Source organism: Petromyzon marinus, chromosome 42, assembly GCF_048934315.1.
Source record: "Petromyzon marinus isolate PM22_M1 ecotype Great Lakes invasive population chromosome 42, UKy_Petmar_22M1.pri1.0, whole genome shotgun sequence".
Classification (NCBI taxonomy): domain Eukaryota; kingdom Metazoa; phylum Chordata; class Hyperoartia; order Petromyzontiformes; family Petromyzontidae; genus Petromyzon; species Petromyzon marinus.
This window is the reverse complement of record NC_133708.1, coordinates 13,953,145-13,978,665: the sequence shown is the minus strand read 5'-3', so window position 1 is coordinate 13,978,665 and position 25,521 is coordinate 13,953,145. Positions and strand designations below refer to the sequence as shown.

General features: G+C 54.2%; 1 protein-coding gene across 1 annotated transcript; it reads right to left on the bottom strand.

Moving 5' to 3' along the window:
* Positions 1-83: 83 nt before the first annotated feature.
* Positions 84-25,149, bottom strand: LOC116951103 (uncharacterized). Its single transcript, XM_076073609.1, has 14 exons — positions 24,245-25,149; positions 18,540-18,597; positions 17,883-17,974; positions 17,277-17,433; positions 16,430-16,519; positions 15,501-15,563; positions 13,010-13,152; positions 12,552-12,626; positions 12,114-12,216; positions 11,346-11,465; positions 9,761-9,836; positions 9,047-9,626; positions 4,958-7,117; positions 84-4,522 (listed from the first exon to the last, which is right to left on the bottom strand). The coding sequence occupies exons 1-14, from the start codon at positions 24,568-24,570 to the stop codon at positions 4,426-4,428; spliced, it is 4,140 nt and encodes a 1,379-aa protein (XP_075929724.1). The 5' UTR covers positions 24,571-25,149; the 3' UTR covers positions 84-4,425.
* Positions 25,150-25,521: the final 372 nt, after the last annotated feature.

The window sequence follows — 25,521 nt, the reverse complement described above, 5'->3', positions numbered from 1 at the left end:
GATGATTGTCATGATGAGGGTGGTGATGATGAGGGTTGTGATGATGGTGGGGTTCTCTCTTGCTCCCAAACAAATAGTCCAGGTGTCTCTCGCACTTTTATTTTTCACAGTCAAATCACAGCAACCCACCGCTAAAGAGCAATTAACCCACAGATGAGGAATTGTCCAACAGCTAACGAGCAATTAACCCAGATCTATTGAGCCTTTGGCAACCCATAGATCATGAGCAATGAACTCACAGCTAATGAAGAATTAACCCACAGCTAATGAGCAATTAACCCAGAGCCAATTACCCCATAGCTAATGAGCAGTTAACAACAACGCACAGCTAATCTAGAACTAACACGGCGACTGAGCAATCACAAACTCACATTAACGGTGCAATGCGCCGCCAGTAATGAACAACCACGTGATCCACAGCGACTGAAAAATCAACACGCACAGGTAATGACTAACCCACAGCGAACGAGCAATTAACCAACAGCTAACGACTAATTAACTATTTCTAAATCGCGCTACTTCTAATCATTCACCAATCACAATGAGCCGCGTGTCAGCACGCGGCGACATCGACTTGGGCCCAACGATTCGGACTCCAGGGCCTGTGGCTTCAACATCGCTTCCACCACCACGGAATCATTATCATCATTACTACCACAACTGAACTATCATCATTTGAACCATCATCATCACTTATATCAATCATAATGGTAACCCGGGTCCCATCATTATCGTAATCCAGGCAACATTATCACCACAACTGAATCATGTAATCATCATTACGACAACGGAACCATCATGGTTATCATGAATCATTTGATGGGCCTCATCATCTCTATCAATTATCATAGTAACCCGGTTTCCATCATCACAATCACAACTGAACCATCATCACCACCATAAATGAACATTATCAACTCAAATTAGTCATCATCGTCATTACATGGGCCTTATGATGTCTATAAACCACCATCATCATCAATACCGTAATCCATGTCCCATTACCACCATCAATACCCGGGCACCAAGATTGACCCGGGTCCCATCTTCATGAACATCACAAGCTCCATCACCATCGTCACAATGCAGCCTGATCACCATGGCCACAGCCATCAACACCACCGGAACCTGAATCCCTGCACTCACATCTCTCATTCATTACCATCACAAGCAGGGCCCCGTCGTTACCGTTATAAGCCCCGGCCCCATCATCAGGACCATCACAACACGGGTCTTGGCATCATCATCATCACCAACTTCACCATCATTACCATAACAACCTAAAAATCATCATCACCATCATCCACTCAAGCGCCAAATAAAGAGGCTCAGGATCCTGGAGTCGAACCGGAACCGGCGTTCCTCAATCAATGGCAACTCAATAAATAAACGACAGAGGCCCCAGGTCAACCCACACACCAGCAGCGTCGTCCAACCACAGCAACAGGCTCGGAGTGATGCGTGATAAAGATCCCCCGTGTAGCCTTTACAGACTGTAGGGGCAAGTGCTGTTAGCGAGCACCTATGAAACGGGCACGGCACACGAGGGAGTGGGTAGCCAACCCCACGACAGGCCGCCTTTGTCTTTCCAGTGCTGATGTTGTTTACACATCGCACGAGGTACTCATCCGAGGCTAAGTCGACCTTGGGGAGGTCCTAGGGACCGGTTCAAATAATCGTCACTGGTGGTTGTTCGTGGCCGTGAGTGGGAATTGAACACGGGTCGCCAGGTCCGTAGCGCAGCGTGCTAACCGCCGCATTAACCAACACACTGAGACGCAACCATCAAATACGTCGACTCATGCCCACCAGAATCGTCGATAACAGTGATCGCGCAGTGATCATCGATACGTTTACGCTCACACCGATCAATAAGTTACACTCACAGTGATCAATAAGTTACACTCACGGTGATCAATAAGTTACACTCACGGTGATCAATAAGTTACACTCACGGTGATCAATAAGTTACACTCACGCCGATATATTACATTCACACGCACGAGTAAACTTACGCACGCAACAAGAACAATAAGTACGTTGACGCGTGCGCACTCGCTGGGGTAACAAACACAAGAAGGTAATGCGCCAATGTCGAGGAGGTTCCATTCCTTCTGCTGTCCCAACATTCGCGGACTCAAATCTCCGGACACTGACATTACCACCACCACCCACCCACCTACCCCCTGAACACCACCATGCACCCTCTCACTTCCTAACTCCACCACTCACCACCTAACTCCACCACTCACCCCCCGTAATATTTAAATCCACCATGGATCGCGAGCTCCATTAAAGGAACTCCCAACTCAGCCATGAAACTCTCTCCCAGCTACACGCAGTCCCCGAGCTCAACCAAGTATCCCATCAACTTGACACGGCACCCCCCCACCACCATCACGTACCCTGCAGCCCGCCAGTGAACACCTGGCCCACGACTCAGTCTAAGATACCTCACCTGGCCTAGCACCTGTGCTCGGCCGCCCCACCCTTCCTGTCGCTCGGTCGACGCTGGGGAACCCAAAGGGACAGCCACCACACGGCAGTCCAAACACGCGACACGCGCACAACGCGCACGGCACACGGGCAGTGCCGCACAGGCTCGGGCCTACGTCGTTTCAGGCGGCAAAGGAGCTCCGCGTGACGGCACGAGGCCGGGGTTTTGCCCAGAAACTCTGTAGACGTGGGCAACGATTGGAGTAGTCATCGAGCGGATTTTCCCTGGAGCATAGCGGCGCCTCCACCATTCAGAATCGAGATCTTTATTTATCCTGGAGGAATCCGATGAGCTAAGAAGCTCTTTTTCCATAGATGTCCAGTATATGTGCGGTATTCCGATAGAATAATCCCTCCACTTTTGCATTTTTTCCCCCCAAATGTGATCCCTATCACTGCTACCGGCGTCGTGTCGTCACCAGATGAAGAATCCGTTCGGATCTTTCACAAAGCAGCGCGGCCCTCAGTGTATCAAGAACGGTACCGCAGAAGTGGACACCACAGAGCTACTTCCAAGATCTCTTCAAGTGACATTAGGGGTGGGGAGGGGGGGTTTAGCACTTTCCCTCCGGCTTTGGGTGTGCCACCACCGCCCCCCCCACGTGACAAGGGAGAAGTGCTCAAACTACCGCAGGGCTTTGGACATACTCAGGGAGGACACTTTCACCCGCGTCGTGGTGGAAGGCGACTGTGGTGCTGCCATGGATGTGCATGTATGAACAGAGGCGAGCGGAATTAAGAAACTTGCTCCGTTGTTTAAACTGCCGCACCGGGAGGTCAAATCAAGCTGAACCGGTGGCCTCTGGATTGCAGGTCCGGTGTGTTGTCCGCCACACCGCGAAAGCAGAAGCATCGCATTGTTGTGGTAGCCATTTTATATTTTTTCAAATTGGACCACGACATCGCCCCAACCTGCAGCACTGCCCACACGGGAGAACACGCATGCACACGTACACACACCTACACATGTACACACACCTACACACGTACACACACCTACACACGTACACACACCTACACACGTACACACATCTACACACGTACAGGCGCGTGCGCGCCCATGGCGCAGGAGTAACGGCGACACGGGGTCACGGCACTTGACGGGGTCACGGCACGGCTAAAGAACGGATAAGCATGGGTCGCCCGCCAGCCCCACGGGCGCAAACAGGCGGGCGCTCGCTCGTGGCCACGGTCACGGCCGGGTGACCCTTGGGGTCACGGGAGGTCGCGGTCGCCGGTCGGCGGCGACGCGCGCCCATGGTGCTTGTACTCGTCATTGCTCGTTGTAAATGCTCGCGGTTAGAAATCCTGGACATGACGAATCCGTTCGGGACTCTCTCGCAGAGCGGCAACAAGCCTTCGTCCTGGAGGACGGGCCCCCGGAAGCAGATACCACAGAGTTACCTGTGAGATCCCTTCAAGTGACCATTCACCGGTCCACACCTCCCTCCCACCCACAACACAACGCCACCAACATTCTCCCTTGAGAGGGAGGTGGCTTGGGTTGTAGTGGAGGGAGGGAGGTGAGCAGCAATTCATTTCAAACTAAATATTTTCTGGGTTACCGGTAGACTGGAGTAGGTAGCACGTGACTAGTAGGAGCCACAGCCATAACGATAGGTATACTGGATGTGGTGTACTGGTGTGCAGAAATATTTTATGGGTCGTTGGTAGACTGGAATAGTTAGCACGTGACCAAGTAGCCACAGTCACAGTGAAATATATACTGGACGTGGGTGCCGGGTGCTGAAATCAGGCCGTGGATATGAGGCAGGGTTACTGAGGTGGTGAGACAGAACCTGGGTGGGACCGGTGCGCAATGGGAGTTGAGACACGTGTTGCGCGGTGTGCGTGGCTGTGTCGGCAATGTCGGTGGCGCGGTGCGTGCGGTGCATGCGATAGTGTGGCCGTGTCGTGCGGTCGCATGCTTCAGTCGAGGAAGAAGGAAGCGAAGGACTTGCGGATGTTGCGAATGGGAGGCCAGTTCTCGGTCTGCTCCTGGCCCGACTGGGGGTCGCCAGATGAGCTGCACACACAAAGACAAAGATCCCCCGTGTAGTCTTTAACGGACTATCGGAGCAAGTGCCGTAAGCGAGCCCCTACGAAGGCCGGCATGGTACACGAGGTGGTAGGTGGCCAGCACCACGCCCGGCCGCCTTTGTCTCCCCAGTGCTGATGTTTACCCACCACACCCAGGGAAGGCCCAGGACCAGTTCAAATATGCGTCGCTGTTATGGGAGCGGGAATCGAACTCGCTGGATTAGTGGCGCGGTACGCTTACCGCTATACTACCGCTCCCTGCACACACACATGCGCACACGTGTATATACACCCGCATGTAGAGATACACAAGCACGCATACATTTACACATTCATACGCACGCATGCACAAACACATGAGCACAGATACAAAAGCAGCAACATCTCACCTGCGCCAAGCGCTTCCCCACTGCCCACTTACCTGAGCGGTTGGGGCGCCGATTCTTGTGGCTGCTGCGGCTGCTGCTGCTGCTGCGGCTGCTGCGGCTGCTGCTGCGGCTGCTGCGGCTGCTGCTGCTGCGTGGGTGCCGACGGTGCTGGCACCTGGGCCACGGAAGCGCCCCTCTGTGCCACAGCCGGGGCTCTCCCAGCGGGGCCCCTCTGGTGCTCGGGAGACACCGACGACTTGCGTGGCCGCTGTGCGGGTACTGGGGAGGAGGAGGGCCCTTGCGGCTGTTGGGTCGACACCGGCCTCTGCTGCAGCTGTGGAGACCCTTGCTGTTGCTGCGGCGCTGCGTAGCCGCCGGCCTTCTGCTGCGGCCGAGGCGACGGCGGCTGAGCGGCCAGCTCGCTGGGCTTCGGGGGCAGACGCGGCCTACCCTGGGCCTCTCCGCCGCCCTCCGCGGGGCGGGGCTGGCCCGGCGGGCCTCTGGGCGAGATCCTCTCCGGCATTCCCGCAGCAGGCGGGCCCCGGTCGGGCCTCGCGGCCAGCTCGGCCGGCTTTGGCTGGAGCGGTGGGGGGGGTCCACGGGACCGCTCCCCGGGGGCCCTCTGCTGCGGGGGAGGAGATGGCTGCGCCGAGGGACCGTGCCGCCGGGCCTGGGGGCTCGGCAGGGGTTCAGCGGTGGGGCCTCTCTGGCTCGCCACGGGCCCCGATGGCTGCTGTGGCTGCTGCTGCTGCAGCTGCTGCTGCGGGACAGGCCCCGTGCCTGGCGCCTGCTCGGGGGGCCACCTTCGCTGGGCTAGCACGCCGGGCTGGGGCCTCTCCCGTGGCTGGTGGGGTGGTGGGGACGCCTGGGGGGACGGGCCCTTGGACCGGCTCTGGCTCTGGTTGGCCTGATGCTCGCTCACAGCTGGCTGCTGCTGCTGCTGCTGCGGCTGCTGTTGATGATGATGGTGATTGTCCAGCTCGTTAAACGGCTGCCGACTGTCATGTTGGTAGAGTGATGGCTGGCCGTGCTGGCCGTGTTGACCGTGCTGCTGTGGCTGCTGTGGCTGCTGTGGCTGCTGTGGCTGGTAGTCCGACGGGGCGACTGCGCGCTGCTCCCCAATCACACCGCCGCGGGTCCCCGTTTCCTGTGACACCCAGGTCGGCCGCCCTTGTGCCTGCGCTTGAGGCTGCTGTTGCTGCTGTAGTTTTGCTTGTGGGACCGGTGACTGCTGCTGCTGTGGGGAAGGTGCCCTGATGAGATCGCTGCGTCTATCCGAGCCCATGCTCTCCGCTCGCTGCTTCTGCGGTGATGGTGGTGCCGGCGCAGCCACGTCTGCCTGCGCCGCACCCTGCACTGACCGGCTGCGAGCTTTCCCCTGCTGTGGCGAGCCGGGTCCGGCTGCCGACCTCTGGTGCTGAGGCGACCCCGGGCCTGACCCCGGCGCCGATTTCGGCGCCGATTCCGGCGCCGATCCCGGCGCCGATTCGGGTGCCGACCCTGGTGCCGACCCCGGCACTGGCCCAGGCACTGACCCTTGTCTCACCCCACTCCACTGCGGAACGGGTGACCCTGCCTGCTCCGAGTGGGACTGCGTGCGTGACCTCTGACCCACGGCTGGTGCTATACGGCTGCCCTGCTGCCCTCCAGCCAACCCTACCACCTGCTGCTGCTGCTGCTTCTGATATGGCTGCTGTTGCTGCTGTTGCGACTGTTGGTGCAGCGCCATCTGCTTCTCGGACGGAGCGCCATCGCCCACGAAGCGCTGGCTCACGTTGGGGTCGTTCGCCTCCTCACTGGAGGTGGACCCGGTGGCTTGCGTCTGCTGCTGCTGCGGCCCCCCACCCGGCCGCTGTGTCCCCCCCATCGGCTGCAGCGCTGCTGTCTGGCGTTGCCCTCCGCCGGCCGCTCGTTGAGCCGCCGGCCCCCCTTCCCCCTGCGGCCCGTGGGGGGCCTGGGCCGCCCCGGACGGCGGGGGAGCGCCGCTCGATTGCGCGGCTTGGGGCGGGGGGCTCGATCCTTCCCCCTGGGTCCGAGGATGAGGGGCCCGGCCCCCGCCAGAGGACGCCGCCACCGCCGTCGCGGGCGGCCCCCCCGCGGCTCCCACGCCCCCCACCGCCTTCCACTTCTGGGCCACCTGTCCCGGGGCCCGGGTCTGGGGGGGCTCCGGGCGGGCCCCGTCTTGCGGCCTCTGCTGCTGTATGACCACCGGTCTGCGAGGAAGAAGAGAATCGGGCATACGCACGGATTCTCTACAACGCTTTTCCCAGCGCGCGTGTGCCCTCCGGTCGGCGACGACGTTCCGTCCCGACGCGACGTTGCGCGGTGCCTCGAGATGTTGCGCGTGTCATGACGTCACCACCTAGACCACGTGTCATGACGTCAACACCTAGACCACGTGTCATGACGTCCTCACCGAGACCGTCAAGACGAATCCGTTTCGCGCTGGTTTTTATAACTCCGTGGTCAGCGTGGCCAGATTTCTCCCCAGGGCATGGCGACTTTACACTAAACAACAAAACTCGATGTGTTCGTCAATTGCACTGTGCGCGTGTGGTGCGACCTTGAATGATAAAATGTAAATATAACAGGTGACGTTTCGGGCAATGGCACTTCTTCACGGCACGTGAATGTAGGGCAGTAGAGAGACAGCGCAGAGAATAAAAGTTGTAGACTGCATAGTTTTCTGATGACCGAGTTTTTAAATAGGAAAATCAATAGTGAAACTAATAGTAGCCATAGGAATAGGTTTTACCCTTTTGACTGGCACAAAAAACTGACACCTTTATTCAAGGCATCATGTTTGCAATAACCACAACACAAGCAGTCAAAATGCAACAAAAAAAGACAACTCTGATAATATGCACTGTCCTTGAATTTGATTGGTCCACACCCGAGACAGCTTTTCTTCGAGCCTAGTCTCCATTGGTGTTGGACCAGAAGACGCCAAAAGGCGTACAACTCAAAAAACAGCACACTATCAGAGTATTGAGGGCTCGGGGTGAGCATTTACATTATGAGACCTCCTTTGCCAGAAACAAGATATAGGAATAGGTTTTACCCTTTTGACTGGCACAAAATAGTAGCTACTGAGTAACAACAGACAAACTCTTCAGCAATCAAGCAATATTTACCAATTAAACTCGGTTGTATTATAAGTAAAGTTGTGAAATGTTGCTGGCTCATCGCATTGCGGGGGCGTGAGGTTTGTTCCTGCAGGGCCCATCGCGATGCGCGTGTCGTTCACATTGGGCCATCGTTGACGAGCATTATCGCGGCGTCGCAGACGGACACAGGGAGCTATTGTAGCGTTCGTCAACCGAGGTCGGAGCCTCGGTTGAATAGCGTTAAAAATAGATGGCGCTGTAGCCGTATGGGCCAAACACGTGGAAACTCGCGGATCGTTACTCCCCGTGAAACTCGGCACGGTCCCCCAAGACAGTGCCGAGTGGATTCCCACGGTCGCATGGGTGATGTTACGGCGGCCATGTCTGCTTGGGGGGTCATCCTGGAACAGTGGCAGTGATTTTGTAATCCCCGCCGCCCCGCCCCTAGATTTACGATCCTACAGATAAAAATCATGTTTCACGCGGTGGCATTTAGGGAGCCCAGTACAAACGCAGCCTGCTGCATTTTACGCAGCCTGCTGCATTTTACGAGCATTCTTTGTACTTGGACCCCATGCTCATGTGTAAAGCCGAGTCACTGACCCAGGGGATACCTAGAACTGGTTGAGATATTGCTCAATAGCAAAGACAAATATCCCCCATAATAGCCTCAACAGACTGTTCGGGCAAGTGCTGTTCGCGAGCACTCTATGCAAACCTGATGAACACAAACCTGCCAACCCGTACGGTTTATTATCCCGTATTCTTGTGCAGGGACATTGAGTTTTCAGGTCCATACGGCGTACAGCCGCTTCAATACGGGCAAAACAATGTTTGTGTCTATTTGTTTGTGTTTCTCCCTTGCGATGGCACTTTGTAGGATGCACGTTGAGATTTATAAGGGCACGGGGTGACCAATAAGGTCTGAATTGGTCTGTAATAAGGTAGGGCACTGATAAGGGGTTGACAGTTATGTGAACACATTACACAACACTACAACGGCAACACACAGTGCAACACCACACACAGCCTCACCTGGCTGGCGGCTGTGCAGAGTGACCCACGGGCTGTAGTTTAGGCTGTGCCTGAATGGGTTGTGGTTTCGGTTGTGGTGGACCCACTTGTTGCTGTGGTTGAGCTTGTGGCTGTGGTTGTGCAGGTGGTGATGACTGTGGCTTGGGTTGTGGCTGGACAGGTTGCGGTTGTGCTTTCGGTTGTGGCTGCCCAGTTTGTTGTAGTTTGAGTTGTGGTTGCCCAGGTTGTTGTTGTGGCTGCCCCAGTTGTGCTTGTGGTTTCTGTTGTGGCTGGCCTGGCTGTTGTTGTGGCTTGGGTTGCGGTTGCCCAGGCTGTTGTTGTAGTTTCAGTTGTGGCTGCCCCGGCTGTTGTTGTTTAGGTTGTGGCTGCCCAGGCTGTGGCTTCGGTTGTGGCTGCCCCGGTTGTTGTTGTGGCTTGGGTTGTGGCTGACCCACCTGCGACTGTTGCTTCTGTTGTGGCTGAACAGGCTGTGGCTGTGCTTTTTGTGGCGTGTGGCCCGAGGGTTGTGGCTGGGCTGCCTGTACTCCCTGCTGTTGTTGCTGCTGCCCGGCCTTGTCAGTCTCAGTCGTGCCCTGCGACCCTGAGGGCACAAGGGGGGTGGGGCACCTCGTCAGAAGGGCGGGGCAGGGCAGGAGAGGGGCAGGGCAGGGGCAGGACAGGGCAGGGAGAAGCCAGGATAGGTCCCGAGCAGTGGGGCGGCTGGAAGGCTCTCACCGTTACAGTCCAGGATGTACTGCAGGCAGCCCTGGGCCGGAGGCTTGGGGTCGTCCGGGCCGTCTGTGGTGCTGCCCTGGAACGGGATCAGCCGTGTCACATGACTCATCGTTAGGATAGTAATTATAATAAGTGTTATCATTATTTACCTAGGAAAGGCACTCTGAGTCTGAAGACTTGTTTTCAGGAGGGTGCTGCTAAATTGGGATGTTTGGCCAATATCAATGACATTTTTTTTATTTTGCTATGGGAGGAAACCGGAGAATGTGGAGGAAATCCACGCAGAGCAGACAGAGATAGTACATACAAACTCCACTCACTCACACACTCACTCACACACTCACAAACTCACTCACTCACACACTCACTCACACAAACTCCACTCACAAACTCCACTCACAAACTCCACTCACTCACAAACTCACTCACTCACACACTCACTCACACACTCACTCACTCACATACTCACTCACTCACACACTCACTCACACAAACTCCACTCACAAACTCCACTCACTCACAAACTCACACACTTACAAACTCCACTCACAAACTCCACTCACTCACACACTCACAAACTCACTCACTCACACACTCACTCACTCACACACTCACTCACACAAACTCCACTCACTCACACACTCCACTCACTCACAAACTCCACTCACTCACTCACACACTCACTCACAAACTCACACACTTACAAACTCCACTCACTCACACACTCACTCTCTAGAACAGGGGCAGAACATACAAACTCCACTCACTTACAAACTCACTCACTCACACACTCTGTAGAACAGGGGCAGACATACAAACTCCACTCACTCACACACTCTGTAGAACAGGGGCAGAACATACAAACTCCACTCACTCACACACTCTACTCACTCACACACTCTGTAGAACAGGGGCAGAACATACAAACTCCACACAGGAAGGCACCCGAATTGGGAATTGAACCCAGGCCCTTTTCGCTGCGACACGAGCATTACCACTGCGCTACCTCCCTGCACCCTGGTCGCCAGACTCGTGGAGACCACTCCATTGCCCATTCAACCCCAACCCGAACGCTCTGAACCAAGTCGCGAACGCGGTGCGAGGGGCGGTGGGATTGGACGCGGGTGAATCCTCGCAGCGCTCGCGATGATGGGAGTCCAGCTTTGGGCACGGGCGGCCGCTCTTCTGTTCTGCCACACGGGGGGGTTGGCGGCACGAAGGCCAAAGAGAGGTGCTCGATATGATGATTGTGATGATTGTGATGATGATTGTGATGATAATGGTAGTGGGTTGGCGGCACGATAGCCAAAGCGCAGCTGCACCGACCGGAGCCTCATTGCCTGCACGGATGGCACCCACCAGCGTGGGCCGCAGCTCCCCGGGAAGTGTTGCCAACTTCTCGTGGCGAAAAGTCGCCAAACAAACCTCAAGAGAGGTGCTCGATATGATGATGATGATGATTGTGGTGATTGTGGTGATGATGATGATGAAAGTGGGGAGAGTGGTGATAATGAGGGTGGCGATGATGATGTTGGTGGTGACGACAATAAGATGATGGTAATGGCGATGGAGGTGTCACCCTCACCTGTGCCTGCGCGCGCTGGTGGGTTAGTAGGGCCTCCCAGGAGGAGGTGACGAGCTGCGCGATGAGTCGCTCGTCCTCCTCCCGCGTCTCCCCGACCAGCGGCACCGAGCCGTCCATCACCTGCCCAGCGGGGTCAGGGGTCACAGACCCAGCAGTCAGGGGTCGAGTTAGCGAGGGGTGAGGGACTCGGGAAGGAAAGATTATGGTGATGATGAGGGTAGTGGTGATCGTAGTAGCATGATGGTGGTGGTGATGGTATAGTTGTGACGATGGTAATGGCGGTCATAACGACGGCAGTGGTGGTGGTGACAATGATGATAATGGTGGTGTTCATGGTGACTGTCGTGATGCTGGTGATGGTGGTGATGATTATGATGGTGGTTATGATGTGCTTTTGATGCGGTGATGTAGTTTTGATGTAGAGCCGATTGTGATGCAGTGGTGATGATGGCAGTCATGTCGTGGTGATGTTGACGATATAGTGGTGATGTAGTCGTGATGACAATGACGATATCGTGACATAGTGGTGATAGTGGTGATATAGCGGTGATATGGCGGTGATATGGCGGTGATGCAGTGGTGAAGCCAATGGTGTGGTTCTATTCTATTTTGGAATCATATAGCACCCATTCAAAGCAGTCGCGATGGCGATGATGTTGGTACCGACAGTGATGGTATAGTGGTGATGGTGTTGGCGGTGTAGTGGTGAAGGCGATGATGTGGTGGTGGTGATGATATAGTGGTGATGGCAGCAGCAACAGCGCTCACGTCGATGATGTAGTCGCGGCCGTCCTTGGCGTGCACCGCCTTGACGGCGCACACGTGCAGGCCGCCAAACAGCTGGGCGCACGCGTCCACCCACACGCGGTACCTGCGCCACCCCACAGACAAAGGTCCCCTGTGTAGCCCACACAGGCTGTTGGGGCATGTGCTCTGAAAGTGAGCGGCACCTATGAAGGCCAGTACAGTGCACGGGGAAGGGATCACGTGGCCAGCGCCATGCCCGGCAATGATGATGTGTTGTACACGCTGCAGCAGGTACTCGTTTAAGGCTGAGTTGACCTAGGGGAGGGGCCCAGGACATGTTGGTATAGAATTCCCTCATGTTGGCTGCGAGTGGGAAACCTGTGTGTCCATGCCCGTGTATATCTCTGTGCGTCCCTGTGTGTGTCCCTTTGCGTGTCTCCGTGTGTCTCTGCATCACACCTGTCCGTCATCGCGATCTGCTGGACCATGGCGGAGCCCGTGTTGGATTTCCAGCTGCCAGACATGGATGTCCTCCTGCAGGCGTCACACAGGGACATGCGCCCCATCAGCAAGGAGCAACACAACCGCAGCGCAACACAGTACAGCACACTGCATCATAACATGGCACAACCACAGCACAACACAGCACAACCACAAAACTGCTCGTGTTGTTGAGGTAGCGCTCACGTGAAAATGCGGTAGGGTTAGTGTTGGGGGTAGGGTTAGCACTCACGTGAAAATGCGGTTGGGGTAGTGTTAGGGGTAGGGTTAGCGCTCACATGAACGCACGGTAGGGTTAGTGTTGGGGGTAGGGTTAGCACTCACATGAACGTGCGGCAATGTTAGTGTTAGGGGTAGGGTTAGCGCTCACATGAACGTGCAGCAATGTTAGTGTTAGGGGTAGGGTTAGCGCTCACATGAACGCACGGTAGGCCGCCCCGATCTTGTAGACAAGCACGTCGTACTTGGCCTCCAGGTACGGTTCGGCGGTGGCGTACGCACGCACCAGCGACAGCAGCCCCGGCAGCTCCTGTAACCCCCCGTGGCTCTCCGCCCTCACCTGCCAACCAACATCATCATTGTCATCGTCATCATCGTCGTCAGTCAGCAACAGCTCTCACCTACCAACCAACATCATCATGAATCATAGCTCTCACCTGCCAACCAATATCATCATTAGCCATAGCTCTCACCTGCCAACCAACATCATCATGAACCATAGCTCTCACCTGCCAACCCACATCATCATCAGCTATAGCTCTCACCTGCCAACCAATATCATCATCAGCCATAGCTCTCACCTGGCAACCAAAACATCATCATCAGCCATAGCTCTCACCTGCCAACCAACATCATCATCAGCCATAGCTCTCACCTGCCAACCAATATCATCATCAGCCATAGCTCTCACCTGCCAACCAACATCATCATCAGCCACAGCTCTCACCTACCAACCAACATCATCATCAGCCATAGCTCTCACCTGGCAACCAACATCATCATCAGCCATAGCTCTCACCTACCAACCAACATCATCATCAGCCATAGCTCTCACCTGCCAACCAACATCATCATCAGCCATAGCTCTCACCTGCCAACCAACATCATCATGAACCATAGCTCTCACCTGCCAACCAACATCATCATGAACCATAGCTCTCACCTGCCAACCAACATCATCATGAACCATAGCTCTGACCGGCCAACCAACATCATCATGAGTCATAACTCTCACCTGCCAACCAACATCATCATCAGCCATAGCTCTCACCTGGCAACCAACATCATCATGAACCATAGCTCTCACCTGCCAACCAACATCATCATGAGTCACAACTCTCACCTGCCAACCAACATCATCATCAGCCATAGCTCTCACCTGGCAACCAACATCATCATCAGCCATAGCTCTCACCTGGCAACCAACATCATCATGAACCATAGCTCTCACCTGGCAACCAACATCATCATCAGCCATAGCTCTCACCTGCCAACCAACATCATCATCAGCCATAGCTCTCACCTGCCAACCAACATCATGATCAGCCATAGCTCTCACCTGCCAACCAACATCATCATGAACCATAGCTCTCACCTGCCAACCAACATCATCATCAGCCATAGCTCTCACCTGCCAACCAATATCATCATCAGCCATAGCTCTTACCTGGCAACCAAAACATCATCATCAGCCATAGCTCTCACCTGCCAACCAACATCATCATCAGCCATAGCTCTCACCTGCCAACCAATATCATCATCAGCCATAGCTCTCACCTGCCAACCAACATCATCATCAGCAATAGCTCTCACCTACCAACCAACATCATCATCAGCCATAGCTCTCACCTGGCAACCAACATCATCATCAGCCATAGCTCTCACCTACCAACCAACATCATCATCAGCCATAGCTCTCACCTGCCAACCAACATCATCATCAGCCATAGCTCTCACCTGCCAACCAACATCATCATGAGTCATAGAACTCACCTGCCAACCAACATCATCATGAACCATAGCTCTCACCTGCCAACCAACATCATCATGAACCATAGCTCTCACCGGCCAACCAACATCATCATGAGTCATAACTCTCAGCTGCCAACCAACATCATCATCAGCCATAGCTCTCACCTGGCAACCAACATCATCATGAACCATAACTCTCACCTGCCAACCAACATCATCATGAGTCATAGCTCTCACCTGGCAACCAACATCATCATCAGCCATAGCTCTCACCTGCCAACCAACATCATCATGAACCTAGCTCTCACCTACCAACCAATATCATCATCAGCCATAGCTCTCACCTGCCAACCAACATCATCATGAGTCATAGCTCTCACCTGCCAACCAACATCATCATCAGCCATAGCTCTCACCTGCCAACCAACATCATCATAAACCTAGCTCTCACCTACCAACCAATATCATCATCAGCCATAGCTCTCACCTGCCAACCAACATCATCATGAGTCATAGCTCTCACCTGCCAACCAACATCATCATCAGCCATAGCTCTCACCTGCCAACCAACATCATCATCAGCCATAGCTCTCACCTGCCAACCAACATCATCATCAGCCATAGCTCTCACCTGCCAACCAACATCATCATCAGCTGTGGCTCTACACCCTCACCTATTAACCACACTAGGCGCAGCAGCTAGAAATTCCATCACCAATGGCAACGTCAAGCGGCCAGCAACAAACAGCACCATCAAAGTGGTGATGGATATCGAGTGTACGCAGGTTTCTTGAACGGAGCGAGGTTATTGTGAGAGAGCTTGGGGGAAAACGAGACGATGGGACCATTGCACGGGGCATGGTGAGTGTGGTGCGGTGAGAGTGGCGTAGTGAGAGTGTGGTGAGAGGAGTGGTGAGAGTGTGGTGAGGTGCTCACCTTGCCGAGGCCGCCGTGTGTGTGTCCCATTTTCACCACCGCCGGTAGCTCCTGAGTGCTCACCTGGGATGCGTAGGTCACACTGTATACTCGCAAGCACACTTCGCATGGCCTCAAAGTGCACCTAGCATGGCACAAGCGCCGTGGTGACGTCACCGCCAATTAGTGGTGAAAGGCAGTTACTGTCTTTTTGTATTTATGTGCGTGTGCGAGTACATAACTGTGGGTCAGTCGTTACACATGTCTAAGTGTAGTGACGTAAATGGAGTTACTATGGTGTTTAGCGCCAGCTACTGTCACAAAAGTGGAAGTGTGCGTCTTGAGCCTCTCTCTGGCACCAGGGTGGACATGGCATGGAAGTGGGCCCTAGGGGGCATGGTTCTGGTGGCAGTCAGAGAGAGGACAAGTAAGGATGTGCCAGTCTGGGTGAACCTGAGAGGCCACGTGACCGGGACAGGGTAGCAAGGGAGCCCAAAGGGTGGCTTGAGGGACACGTGGTGCTCGGTCGAGAACCTTTTGGGAAGATCCAGAAGGGGGCGTGGCCGAGGGCGGAGCGAGGCCACGCTCGGGATCATAAAAGGGAAGTCCCGAGAGCGATGGCGGCTGTCTGCTGAAATGGAACCCTCGGTGCTACGTCTCTTCAGTATTTACGCTTGGCATCGTGAGTCAGGCAGTGTGTTAGCTGACCCGGTTATGAAGTTACCCCGTTGTGGTCCAGTTAACCAGTGTACGTTTATGTAGTTACCCTGTTGGGGTCGTGTAATAAACGTGTTGCCTCCAAGTTCAAGTGTGTGGCTCCGTAGAACCCACTACATAAGTATGCGTACACGTGTTTATGTATGCGTATGTGTCCATGCATTCTGCGTGGCCGTGTGTCCGGTTCTGTGTCTATACTAGAGTGTGCATGGCTCTGTGGGTTGACGAGTTACCATGGCCCTGTGGTCCGGGTAGAAGGCCTGGGTGATGAGAGGAAACGCTTCTCCCCCCAGCTTTCTCCTCACCCCGATCAGCTGAGCAAACTGTCACCGACAACCACAAAGATAGAGGCAAAGATCCCCCATGTAGGCACACAGGACGTAGGAGCAAATGCTGAGGCAAGCAGCTATGAACAACACCTGCACGGCCAAACATTGGGCTGACGTGTACCAGCACCGCACCTGGCCACCTTTGTCTCCCCAGTGATGATGATTTTACATCTACACCGCCGCACGATGTACATACTCATTTAAGGCCGAGTCGACTTAGCGAAGGACCAGAACCGGTTTAAATATCACTGGCACTGATGATGTTTCTGATATTGTTAATGTTACTGATGATGATATTGCTGATTATTATTATGCTCAAGTTGATGTTTATGTTGCAAAATATGATTTTGCTGATGTTGATGCTGCTGATGTTTTTGCTCATATACTCGCGTTGTTGCTGATGTCGTTGCTGATGTGGCCGTTGCTGCTGCTGCTGATAATAATAATGAAATTCATAACATGCCAGATTTTACAGACAAGTCAACAACTCAGAGGCGCAGAGCCAAGCTCAGGGCTGCTCGAAAGCCTGACCCAGGCAGATCGAGGCCTTTAGATGTTTCTTGAAAGTCGGAGTGCATTTGATGTTGCGGACGTGCAAAGAGATGGAGAGTTCAATACCGAAAGGGCAACAGTAGAGAACCGACGTGAGGCTGTGTAACAGTTTGAGATCTTAGTGTCTGAAGCAGATTGCGAGTGATGCTGGTAGTGATATTGGTGCTGCTGCTAATGATGACGCGGCTTGGAGACTCACCACCCAGGGCCTGTCACAGAAGTGGTAGATGGACGAGAGGGAGTTGAGCGAGGCCACACCTCCAAACTGCAGGCCAATCAGCAGCGAGCGAAAATCCTGGCCCCGCCCACCGTCGCACACGTGCTGCCGAATGAGGACGAAATCCGGCACAAACGACCTGCGGACAACGCACACAAAGACAAAGGTCCCCCCATAGAGCCTTTACAGAGACGGGCGGGGCGAGTGCTTTTAGCGAGTAGCACCTATGAAGGCCGGCACCACGGCACACGAGGGGGTGGTGTGGCCAGCTCCAGGATGTAGTCCCAGGTCATACCAAGTTGGAAGTAACCTTGTGATGAAGGTAGTCCTGGGCAGGATGTAGCCCCAAGTTAGAGGTAGCCGCCACGGAGGAGGTAGTGCCTATGTGGAGGAAGCCTCGGGAAGGAGGAAGCCCCAGGGTGGATTTAGCCCTGGGGAGGAGGTAGCTCTGGTGAGGAGGTCGTACCAAGGTGGTGTTAGCCCCAGAGAGGAGGCAACCTGGGGTGGAGGCAACCTGAGGTGGAGGCAGCCCAAGGATGGAGGTATCCCCGAGGATGAGGCAGCCCCAGGGTGGAGCAAACTCCTCACCTGCTCGGCTGCCGGAGGTTGTGGCTCTGTCTCACGGTGACGACGCACGGCTCCCCGGACTGCGCCACCAACCCGATGTCTCCAAACTCGGCCTGGGGGAGTAGGGGATATCGCGGCACCATCACAGACAGCGTCACGGCACCATCACGGCAACGTCACCATCACGGCTTCGTCAGAGCACAGCATGGCAATGGTTAGGGCTGTGGTTGGGTAGGGGCTAGGGGTGGTGATGGTCAGGCTGTGTACAGCCACTGCTGGATGAGGGCCTGCCCACGCCGCACGGGTCGTAGGAGTTATAGGATCATTCTTCAACACACTGGGCAGTGCGGGTTGGTGAAAGCGGGGAGCATTGATGTCGGAGCAGAGAAGTACAATGCAACACAATGGATTTTGCTGCACTGGCCTCTGCTGTCAATGTAGCTGGGCAGCAGCCTACCACAACTATGCACGGTGGCGGTCGCCCATCCAGGGGCTATCCAGGCTCAAACCTGCTTAGCTTCTGAGACCTGCCGGGACTGGGGCGCATTCTGGGATGATTTGATCATAGGCGTCGGCAAAACCAATGCAATCAACATCAGAATCGTCATCAGCAGCAATAGAACCACCATCATCATCAGCGCACCCCCCACACTTAGCCCCCTCCTCCCCTGCTCCCACCTGTTCCACCACGATGTCATGATCCTGTAAAATCTTCTTCCCTCGAAAGAGACGCACCCTGCATACACACACACCACAAAGACAGAGATCCCCCATATAGCCTTGGAAGGCTGTTGGGGCAAGTGCTGTTAGCGAGCAGCACCTATGAAGGCCGGCGTGGCACACGAGGGGCTGGTGTGGACACACCACGCCCACTCCGGCCACCTTTGTCTCCCCAGTGATAATGTTTTAACACAACGCACCAAGAACTAATTCATGGACGAGTCGATCTAGGGGAAGCCCAGGACCGATGCAGACACCCACTAACACGAATGATTGAAGACGTGTACAAGACAATTCGTTCACTATCACAGCGAAAATCAGACAGATGTTTGAGCATACATTGGTGACCGGGCTCAAACAATCAGCACTTTGAGAAGGGCCACTGCCCTGAAACGTCACCCATTATATATGATTTATTTTAAGTTTAACACGTAGGCTTTCGCGACCAATATCATCCATAAAGGCTGCACACAGCGTTATCGACGAACGTGTTGAGGGTTATATATGATGGTGTCGGACGTACGATACTCAGCATATCACTCTGGGGATGGTGGTCACAGTGCATTGCAGCTTTGTAAACGTTTCAAACCGGTGACTCTGTCCATCAAATAATAATCCACATGCTCTCCACCATTGCAGGTCACCACTGCCTCCAGTGACACACCCCCACACGAGAGTAATTAAGGGCCTTTTCAGCGACTGTGAGGTCGCCCAATATGTGCCGGTTACGGCCCATGAGGGGGGTGGGTAGCCAGCACCACGCCCAGCCGCCTTTGTCTCCCCAATGCTGATTTTTATTTTTCACACCATACCAGGTACTAATTTAAAGCTAAGTCTACCTAGGGGAGGCCATAACCGGTTCAGATATTCATCACCAATGTTGGCAGTGGGTCCCACACTGCTCAGCAGTGTTCCTGCCGTCCCTACTGAGGCAAGCGGCACGTGGCCGGCGTTTAACCCTCCTTGTCGCGTACACATTCTCAAAGCTGATCGTACAGAACTCATTTGATTTTTGAACGGCGAATTTTGCTTGGAAAACCTTTGCGCTGTGACTTGGTTCCAAAGGCAGCGGGCCTCCTGTTTAGTGGATCGGCGGCGGTGATGGCGTTTAGTTGGCGGGACACTGCTGGTTAGCGCCGCCAAGGCTATCGTGAAACAGTCACGAGGTGCTGCCTCTTAACTAGCCGAGCCATCACAGCGTTGCCGTGGGAACCGGCCCGTCGTCTAGCAACCACGCTCGGGCTAAGGAAAGGCAGAGACTTGTAGAGCAGGGCGTGATGTAACATGCTTACTTACTCACGCACTCTCATCCACGGTGACTCACGCTCGCACTCTCAATTACACTCGCTCACTCTCAACCAAGCTCACTCACTCTTAACCAAGCTCACTCACACTCGCTCACTCGCTCACTCGCTCACTCGCTCACTCTCAACCAAGCTCACTCACACTCGCTCACTCACTCGCTCACTCTCAACCAAGCTCACTCACTCACGCTCACTCACTCGCTCACTCTCAACCAAGCTCACACACTCACACTCACTCACTCTCAACCAAATTCACTCACTCGCTCACTCTCAACCAAGCTCACTCACACTCGCTCACTCTCAAACAAGCTCACTCACACTCGCTCACTCTCAACCAAGCTCACTCACACTCGCTCACTCTCAACCAAGCTCACTCACACTCGCTCACTCTCAACCAAGCTCACTCACACTCGCTCACTCTCAATCAAGCGCACTCACTCACGCGCAGTCACTCACGCTCTTTATCAACCAAGCTCACTCACTCGCTCACTCTCAACCAAGCTCACTCACACTCGCTCACTCACTCGCTCACTCTCAACCAAGCTCACTCACACTCGCTCACTCACTCGCTCACTCTCAACCAAGCGCACTCACTCACGCGCAGTCACTCACGCTCGCTATCAACCAAGCTCACTCACCCTCGCACCCTCACACTCTCCGTCTCACACTCTCCGTCTCACACTCTCCGTCTCACCCTCGCACCCTCACACTCTCCGTCTCACACTCCCCGTCTCACACTCTCCGTCTCACACTCTCCGCCTCACACTCTCCGCCTCACACTCTCCGTCTCACACTCCCCGTCTCACACTCCCCGTCTCACACCCTCACACTCTCCGTCTCACACTCTCCGTCTCACACTCTCCGTCTCACACTCTCCGTCTCACACCCTCACACTCCCCGTCTCACACTCTCCGTCTCACACCCTCACCCTCACACTCTCCGTCTCACACTCTCCGTCTCACACCCTCACCCTCACACTCTCACACTCACTCAGAAAACACAGCACACTCGCTAGTCTGTTGCCCTATATAAATTAAAACTATTTTTAGTTTACCAGGTAAGGCCCACTGAGCTATGTAGCTCTTTTTCAGAAGTGACCTGGCCACAAATGATAGCTCAACGAAGTGGCTTATCGTGTGGACATGTGTAGCAGTAGCCACACACTCTAAACACACGATTCTAAATCTGGAGGGAAAAACCGGAGGACTCGGAGAAAAATCCACGCGACCACGTGGAGAGACACACAAACTCCAAATATACAGCAGGTGTCAGGGTGGGGATCGAGCCCATGACCTCCTGTATACCAGGCAAGGTAGTTAACACCTCACCACCGTGGCGTCCCAAATGTACACAGGACAGCCTCATTGAGTCTCAAGACTCGTTTTACAGACAGGCCCTGCTACCGTTGGGATTTCTTGGCAACGAATTCGACTCGTAGCAGAGAGCTTGGCCTTGTGTGGGAGGAGGAAACCGGACAGCGCGGAGAATACCCAGCACCTCACTGCTATACACAACGGGGCGACACTCATAGCTCCGCACAGATGGATTCACGGATCAACTTTCTGTATTGCCTCCTCGTAACCCAGTAGTAAATTGTCTGCGTGATGCACGAACCCTCGCCTCCACACACGCACAGATGAGCCGACCTGCATCACTGCTCTTGACGCATTCACCGCCTTCATTCTGTCCCTTGCATTCATTCACTTCCCGACGACAGCATCCGTGGCAATCATTCACCCCAGGCCTTGTGAGTTCACTGCCTTGTGCATTCATTCAATTATTTAGTCATTCATTCACAACCTGAACGGTGCATTTACCATTAATGAATTTCGTTCATGAATTTGATCTGTCAATCATTTATTTAGATTCATTACTTTTTCTTTAATTCTGCACCGATTCCGTTTTTGTCCACACGTTAATTTTCCAACATCCATTAATTCGTATCATGCATTAATTCTCATGCTTTCATACATTTTCAGCTCTCATTCATTCTCATGCATTTATTAGCATCATGCATTTATTTTCATACTTTCGTTCATTCCCATCGTGCATGCATTAATTCTCATAAATGAATTCCCATCAGATCACATATTCATTCATTGCCATACAGAATTACAATCGTCCATTAATTTGTTTCCATCTGGAATTCATTCTTACGAATTCACACCGTGCATTCTTACCCATTGCGCATTTATTCACATATGGCCATGCAATCGTTCCTTTGTATCGTTCCTTGATTCATTCGATTCCTATATTTAATCATTCATGCACTGGCCGCTGTTTTATTCATTGCTTGCGGTTGAAGGCGCCAGGGCCGAGGAGACGTGGCCTGCACTCAACACCAGCACCACACACAACACACTACGCAACACACTACACACGCACCACACACCACACACAACTACACAAAAAACGCACAACACACACAACAGACACAACAACACACCCACCCACTCACCACCTGCAGATCACAACCACACATCGACTCACCACACTGCAGGTGACAACAACACTCACCCACTCACTAACCACACCCACTCCCCACACTGCAGCCCACTCACCTACTCACTCACCACACTGCAGGTCACTATAACACTCACCCACCCTTTCTGCTTCTTCCCACATTGGAATTCCCTCTCCCATCATCGTCGTCGTCTCTTTCTCACCCCAGGCTCTTACATAATAACCTTGCCGAATTCAAGAGATGTGTTACACTCTTATCTATCACAAACACAACACACGATACGCACACACACGCACCTCTCAGATACACAAAGACCCCATATATCCTTCACAGACTTTTGGGGCAAGTGCTGTTAGCGAGCACCTATGAAGGCCAGTACGGCACACGAGAGGGTGGGTGGCCAGCACCACGCCCGGCCGCCTTTGTCTCCCCAGTGGCGACGTTCACACACTGCACCAGGTACGAGACGACCTAGGGGAGATGATAATCGTCACTGGTGGCCGTGAGCGGGACTTGAACTCGGGCGGCCGGGGTCGCAGCCCAGAAGCGCCTCTCCTCACTGCGCCACCGCTCGCACCGCACCGGAGGCTGCAAGCGGCGCGGGGTCAGCGTGACAAGACGAAGACGATGACCCTGCTGCTGCTGCCACGGCCTCGTGGCTCGTAAATCATGGGTTGAGGGCGGCTCCGCCGCAGCGAGGATGAATGTGGTGGTGGTGATGGTGAATGTGGTGGTGGTGATGGTGAATGTGGTGGTGATGTGGTGGTGGTGATGGTGAATGTGGTGGTGGTGATGGTGAATGTGGTGGTGATGAATGTGGTGGTGGTGAATGTGGTGGTGATGTGGTGGTGGTGATGGTGAATGTGTTGGTGATGATAAACGTGGTGGTTAAGGTGATGATAAACGTGGTGGTTAAGGTGATGATGAACGTGGTGATGGTGGTGGTGGTGATGATGAACGTGGTGATGATGATGATGGACGTGATGATGGACGTGATGATGAACGTAATGATGGACGTGATGATGGACGTGCTGATGGTAGTTGTGATGGTAATTATGATAGTGATTATGATTTTGTTGTTCCTGGGATTGCTGCTACTTATGCAGACGAACCGTTTTGCTGACGCTGCTACCACCGATGCTGCCGCTAAAGATGCTGCCCCACGCAATCTACCGCGGCCGATTACGATGCTGCTGATGCTGCAGCTACTGGTGCTGATTATTACGCCGCTGCTGACAATTATAATGCTCGGAATATTCCTGTAACTGCAGTTGTAAAAATTAAAATACGCTGCTGCTGCTGCTGCTGCAGATACTGGTGCTGATGAATATGATGGCGACACTGCAGCTGATGCTGTTGCAGCTACCGATGGATCTGCTGCTGCCAATGCCACAGCTGCTACAGAAGTCGATTGCAATGAATGATGCTGACGATGGCACTGCTGCAACGCCTGGCGCTAATGCATCAGCTGTTGCCGATTGCTCCTGTAGCCGATGGTGAATTTGATCACACTGATGACAGCTGATGATGATGACACTAGCATCAGCAGCTACTGCTGATGCATGAGCGGATGATGCTACTAATGCAACTGCTGATACTGCATTGGCTGCTGCTGATGATGATGACATTCGAATAAGCATCAGCAAAGCTGTTACTGCATCAGCTGCTGATGACACGAGCATCAGTAACAGCGAATGCGACCGATGATGATAATGATGCATCAGCTATTGATGACGATGGCACTTTGCATCAGCGCTAGCTGCTGCTGCTGATGGATCTAATGATGTTGCTAAAGCTGATGATGCTGTTGCTAATGCTGATGATGCTGCTTGCTGCTGTCAAAACACGGCGACGATGATGACCATCAACGTGCAGCGAGTGCCACCACCACTCACCACTCCGTGGTGCCATCGTCTATAACGAGCAAGATCTTCTTCTTCGCCGACTTCCCCTCGTCGCCTGGGGACCCCGCGGCCGCCGCCTCCCCGATGAGCCCCGCCGCGGTGCTCTTCACGGCGTGGGTCAGCGACGAGGACAGCGAGCTCAGAAAGCCCGCCGAGCCCGAGGAGCCCGAGGCGGGCTGGGCCGAAGCATCGGCCTTGCCTGGCGTCCCCGCCGTCGATGGCGCGCCCTGCTGGGGCCGCTGCAGGTCGGACAGGTAGCCGTTGGGCAGGTTGCCGGCGAAGCCGCTGTCCGACAGCCGCCGGCGCAGGTAATTCATGACGGCGGCTCGGCCTGGAGGAGCGAGGAGACGACGGAGGCGGCTGGAGGTGCAAGGGAAGAGACGCGGGGGGAGGAGGCGGCGTCCCCGTTAGGTGCCTTCGACGGCGCGATGATGATGATGCACGCGTGTGGCCATGCGTGGACAGTGCTGCTCGAGATCTGCCCGCAGTGCAACTGCACCGCGCGCTTTTATTGGCACCGCCGGCGCCACCGGGTGGCCGCACGCATCGGAGCGGTGCGAGGGATCGGAGCGCGTCGGGTGCCGGTGGTGGTCAAAGCATCGGTGTCCGCTCGCCGGCGTTGGGGGTCGGAGCATTGTAATTGGTGCAATGCAGTGAGTGCACTCGATTTTGTGCATCGGGAACGGTGTCCTGGAATAGGTGCACCTGACTCTGTGGAGCGGGAACCGGTGGACCGTATTCCGTGAAGTGGAATTGGCGCACTGAATTCAGTGCGCTACACCGGGACCAGTGCCGCGAAGTGATGTATGCGTGCTGCATCACGATCTGCCTTCAAGTCTCTTCCTGGCACCATCTCGCATCATCATCATCGGCAGGGGACGCAGCGTTGCTCACGGCCACACCCCGACTCTGACCCTGGCACCCGCTTCAGTTTCAGTTGATTTATTTTGGTATAGCCCTGTGAGCCATTCGGCTCTTGAATCGGGTGCAACCACAACAAACAAAAAAACACGAACAAGAAAACATCTTAAAGTGACTATGTGACTGTGCAAACAGAAAATCCATGGAAAAAAAACAGCAAAATATTCCTGAAAAAAAGCACCGTACACCACCAGCGCTGTGTGCAAAAAATCCCAGTGGGATGCAAGTCAAACAACAACAACCACAAGGAAACTTAGATTAAGGCCATCAGTCTAACTCCGTACTACAACAAACACAAACATGTCCAAACAAAAAAAGTTTTCGAAATCACCAAAAAACTAAAGCCA

Excerpts from the sequence above, each read along its gene's own strand:
- LOC116951103 (XM_076073609.1), bottom strand. The coding sequence starts at position 24,570 with ATGAATTACCTGCGCCGGCGGCTGTCGGACAGCGGCTTCGCCGGCAAC. Across the intron at positions 18,598-24,244 it reads GACGATGGCACCACGGAGTG|GGTGCGTCTCTTTCGAGGGA; the intron begins GTGAGTGGTGGT and ends GTGTGTATGCAG. Across the intron at positions 9,627-9,760 it reads GTACATCCTGGACTGTAACG|GGTCGCAGGGCACGACTGAG; the intron begins GTGAGAGCCTTC and ends TTGTGCCCTCAG.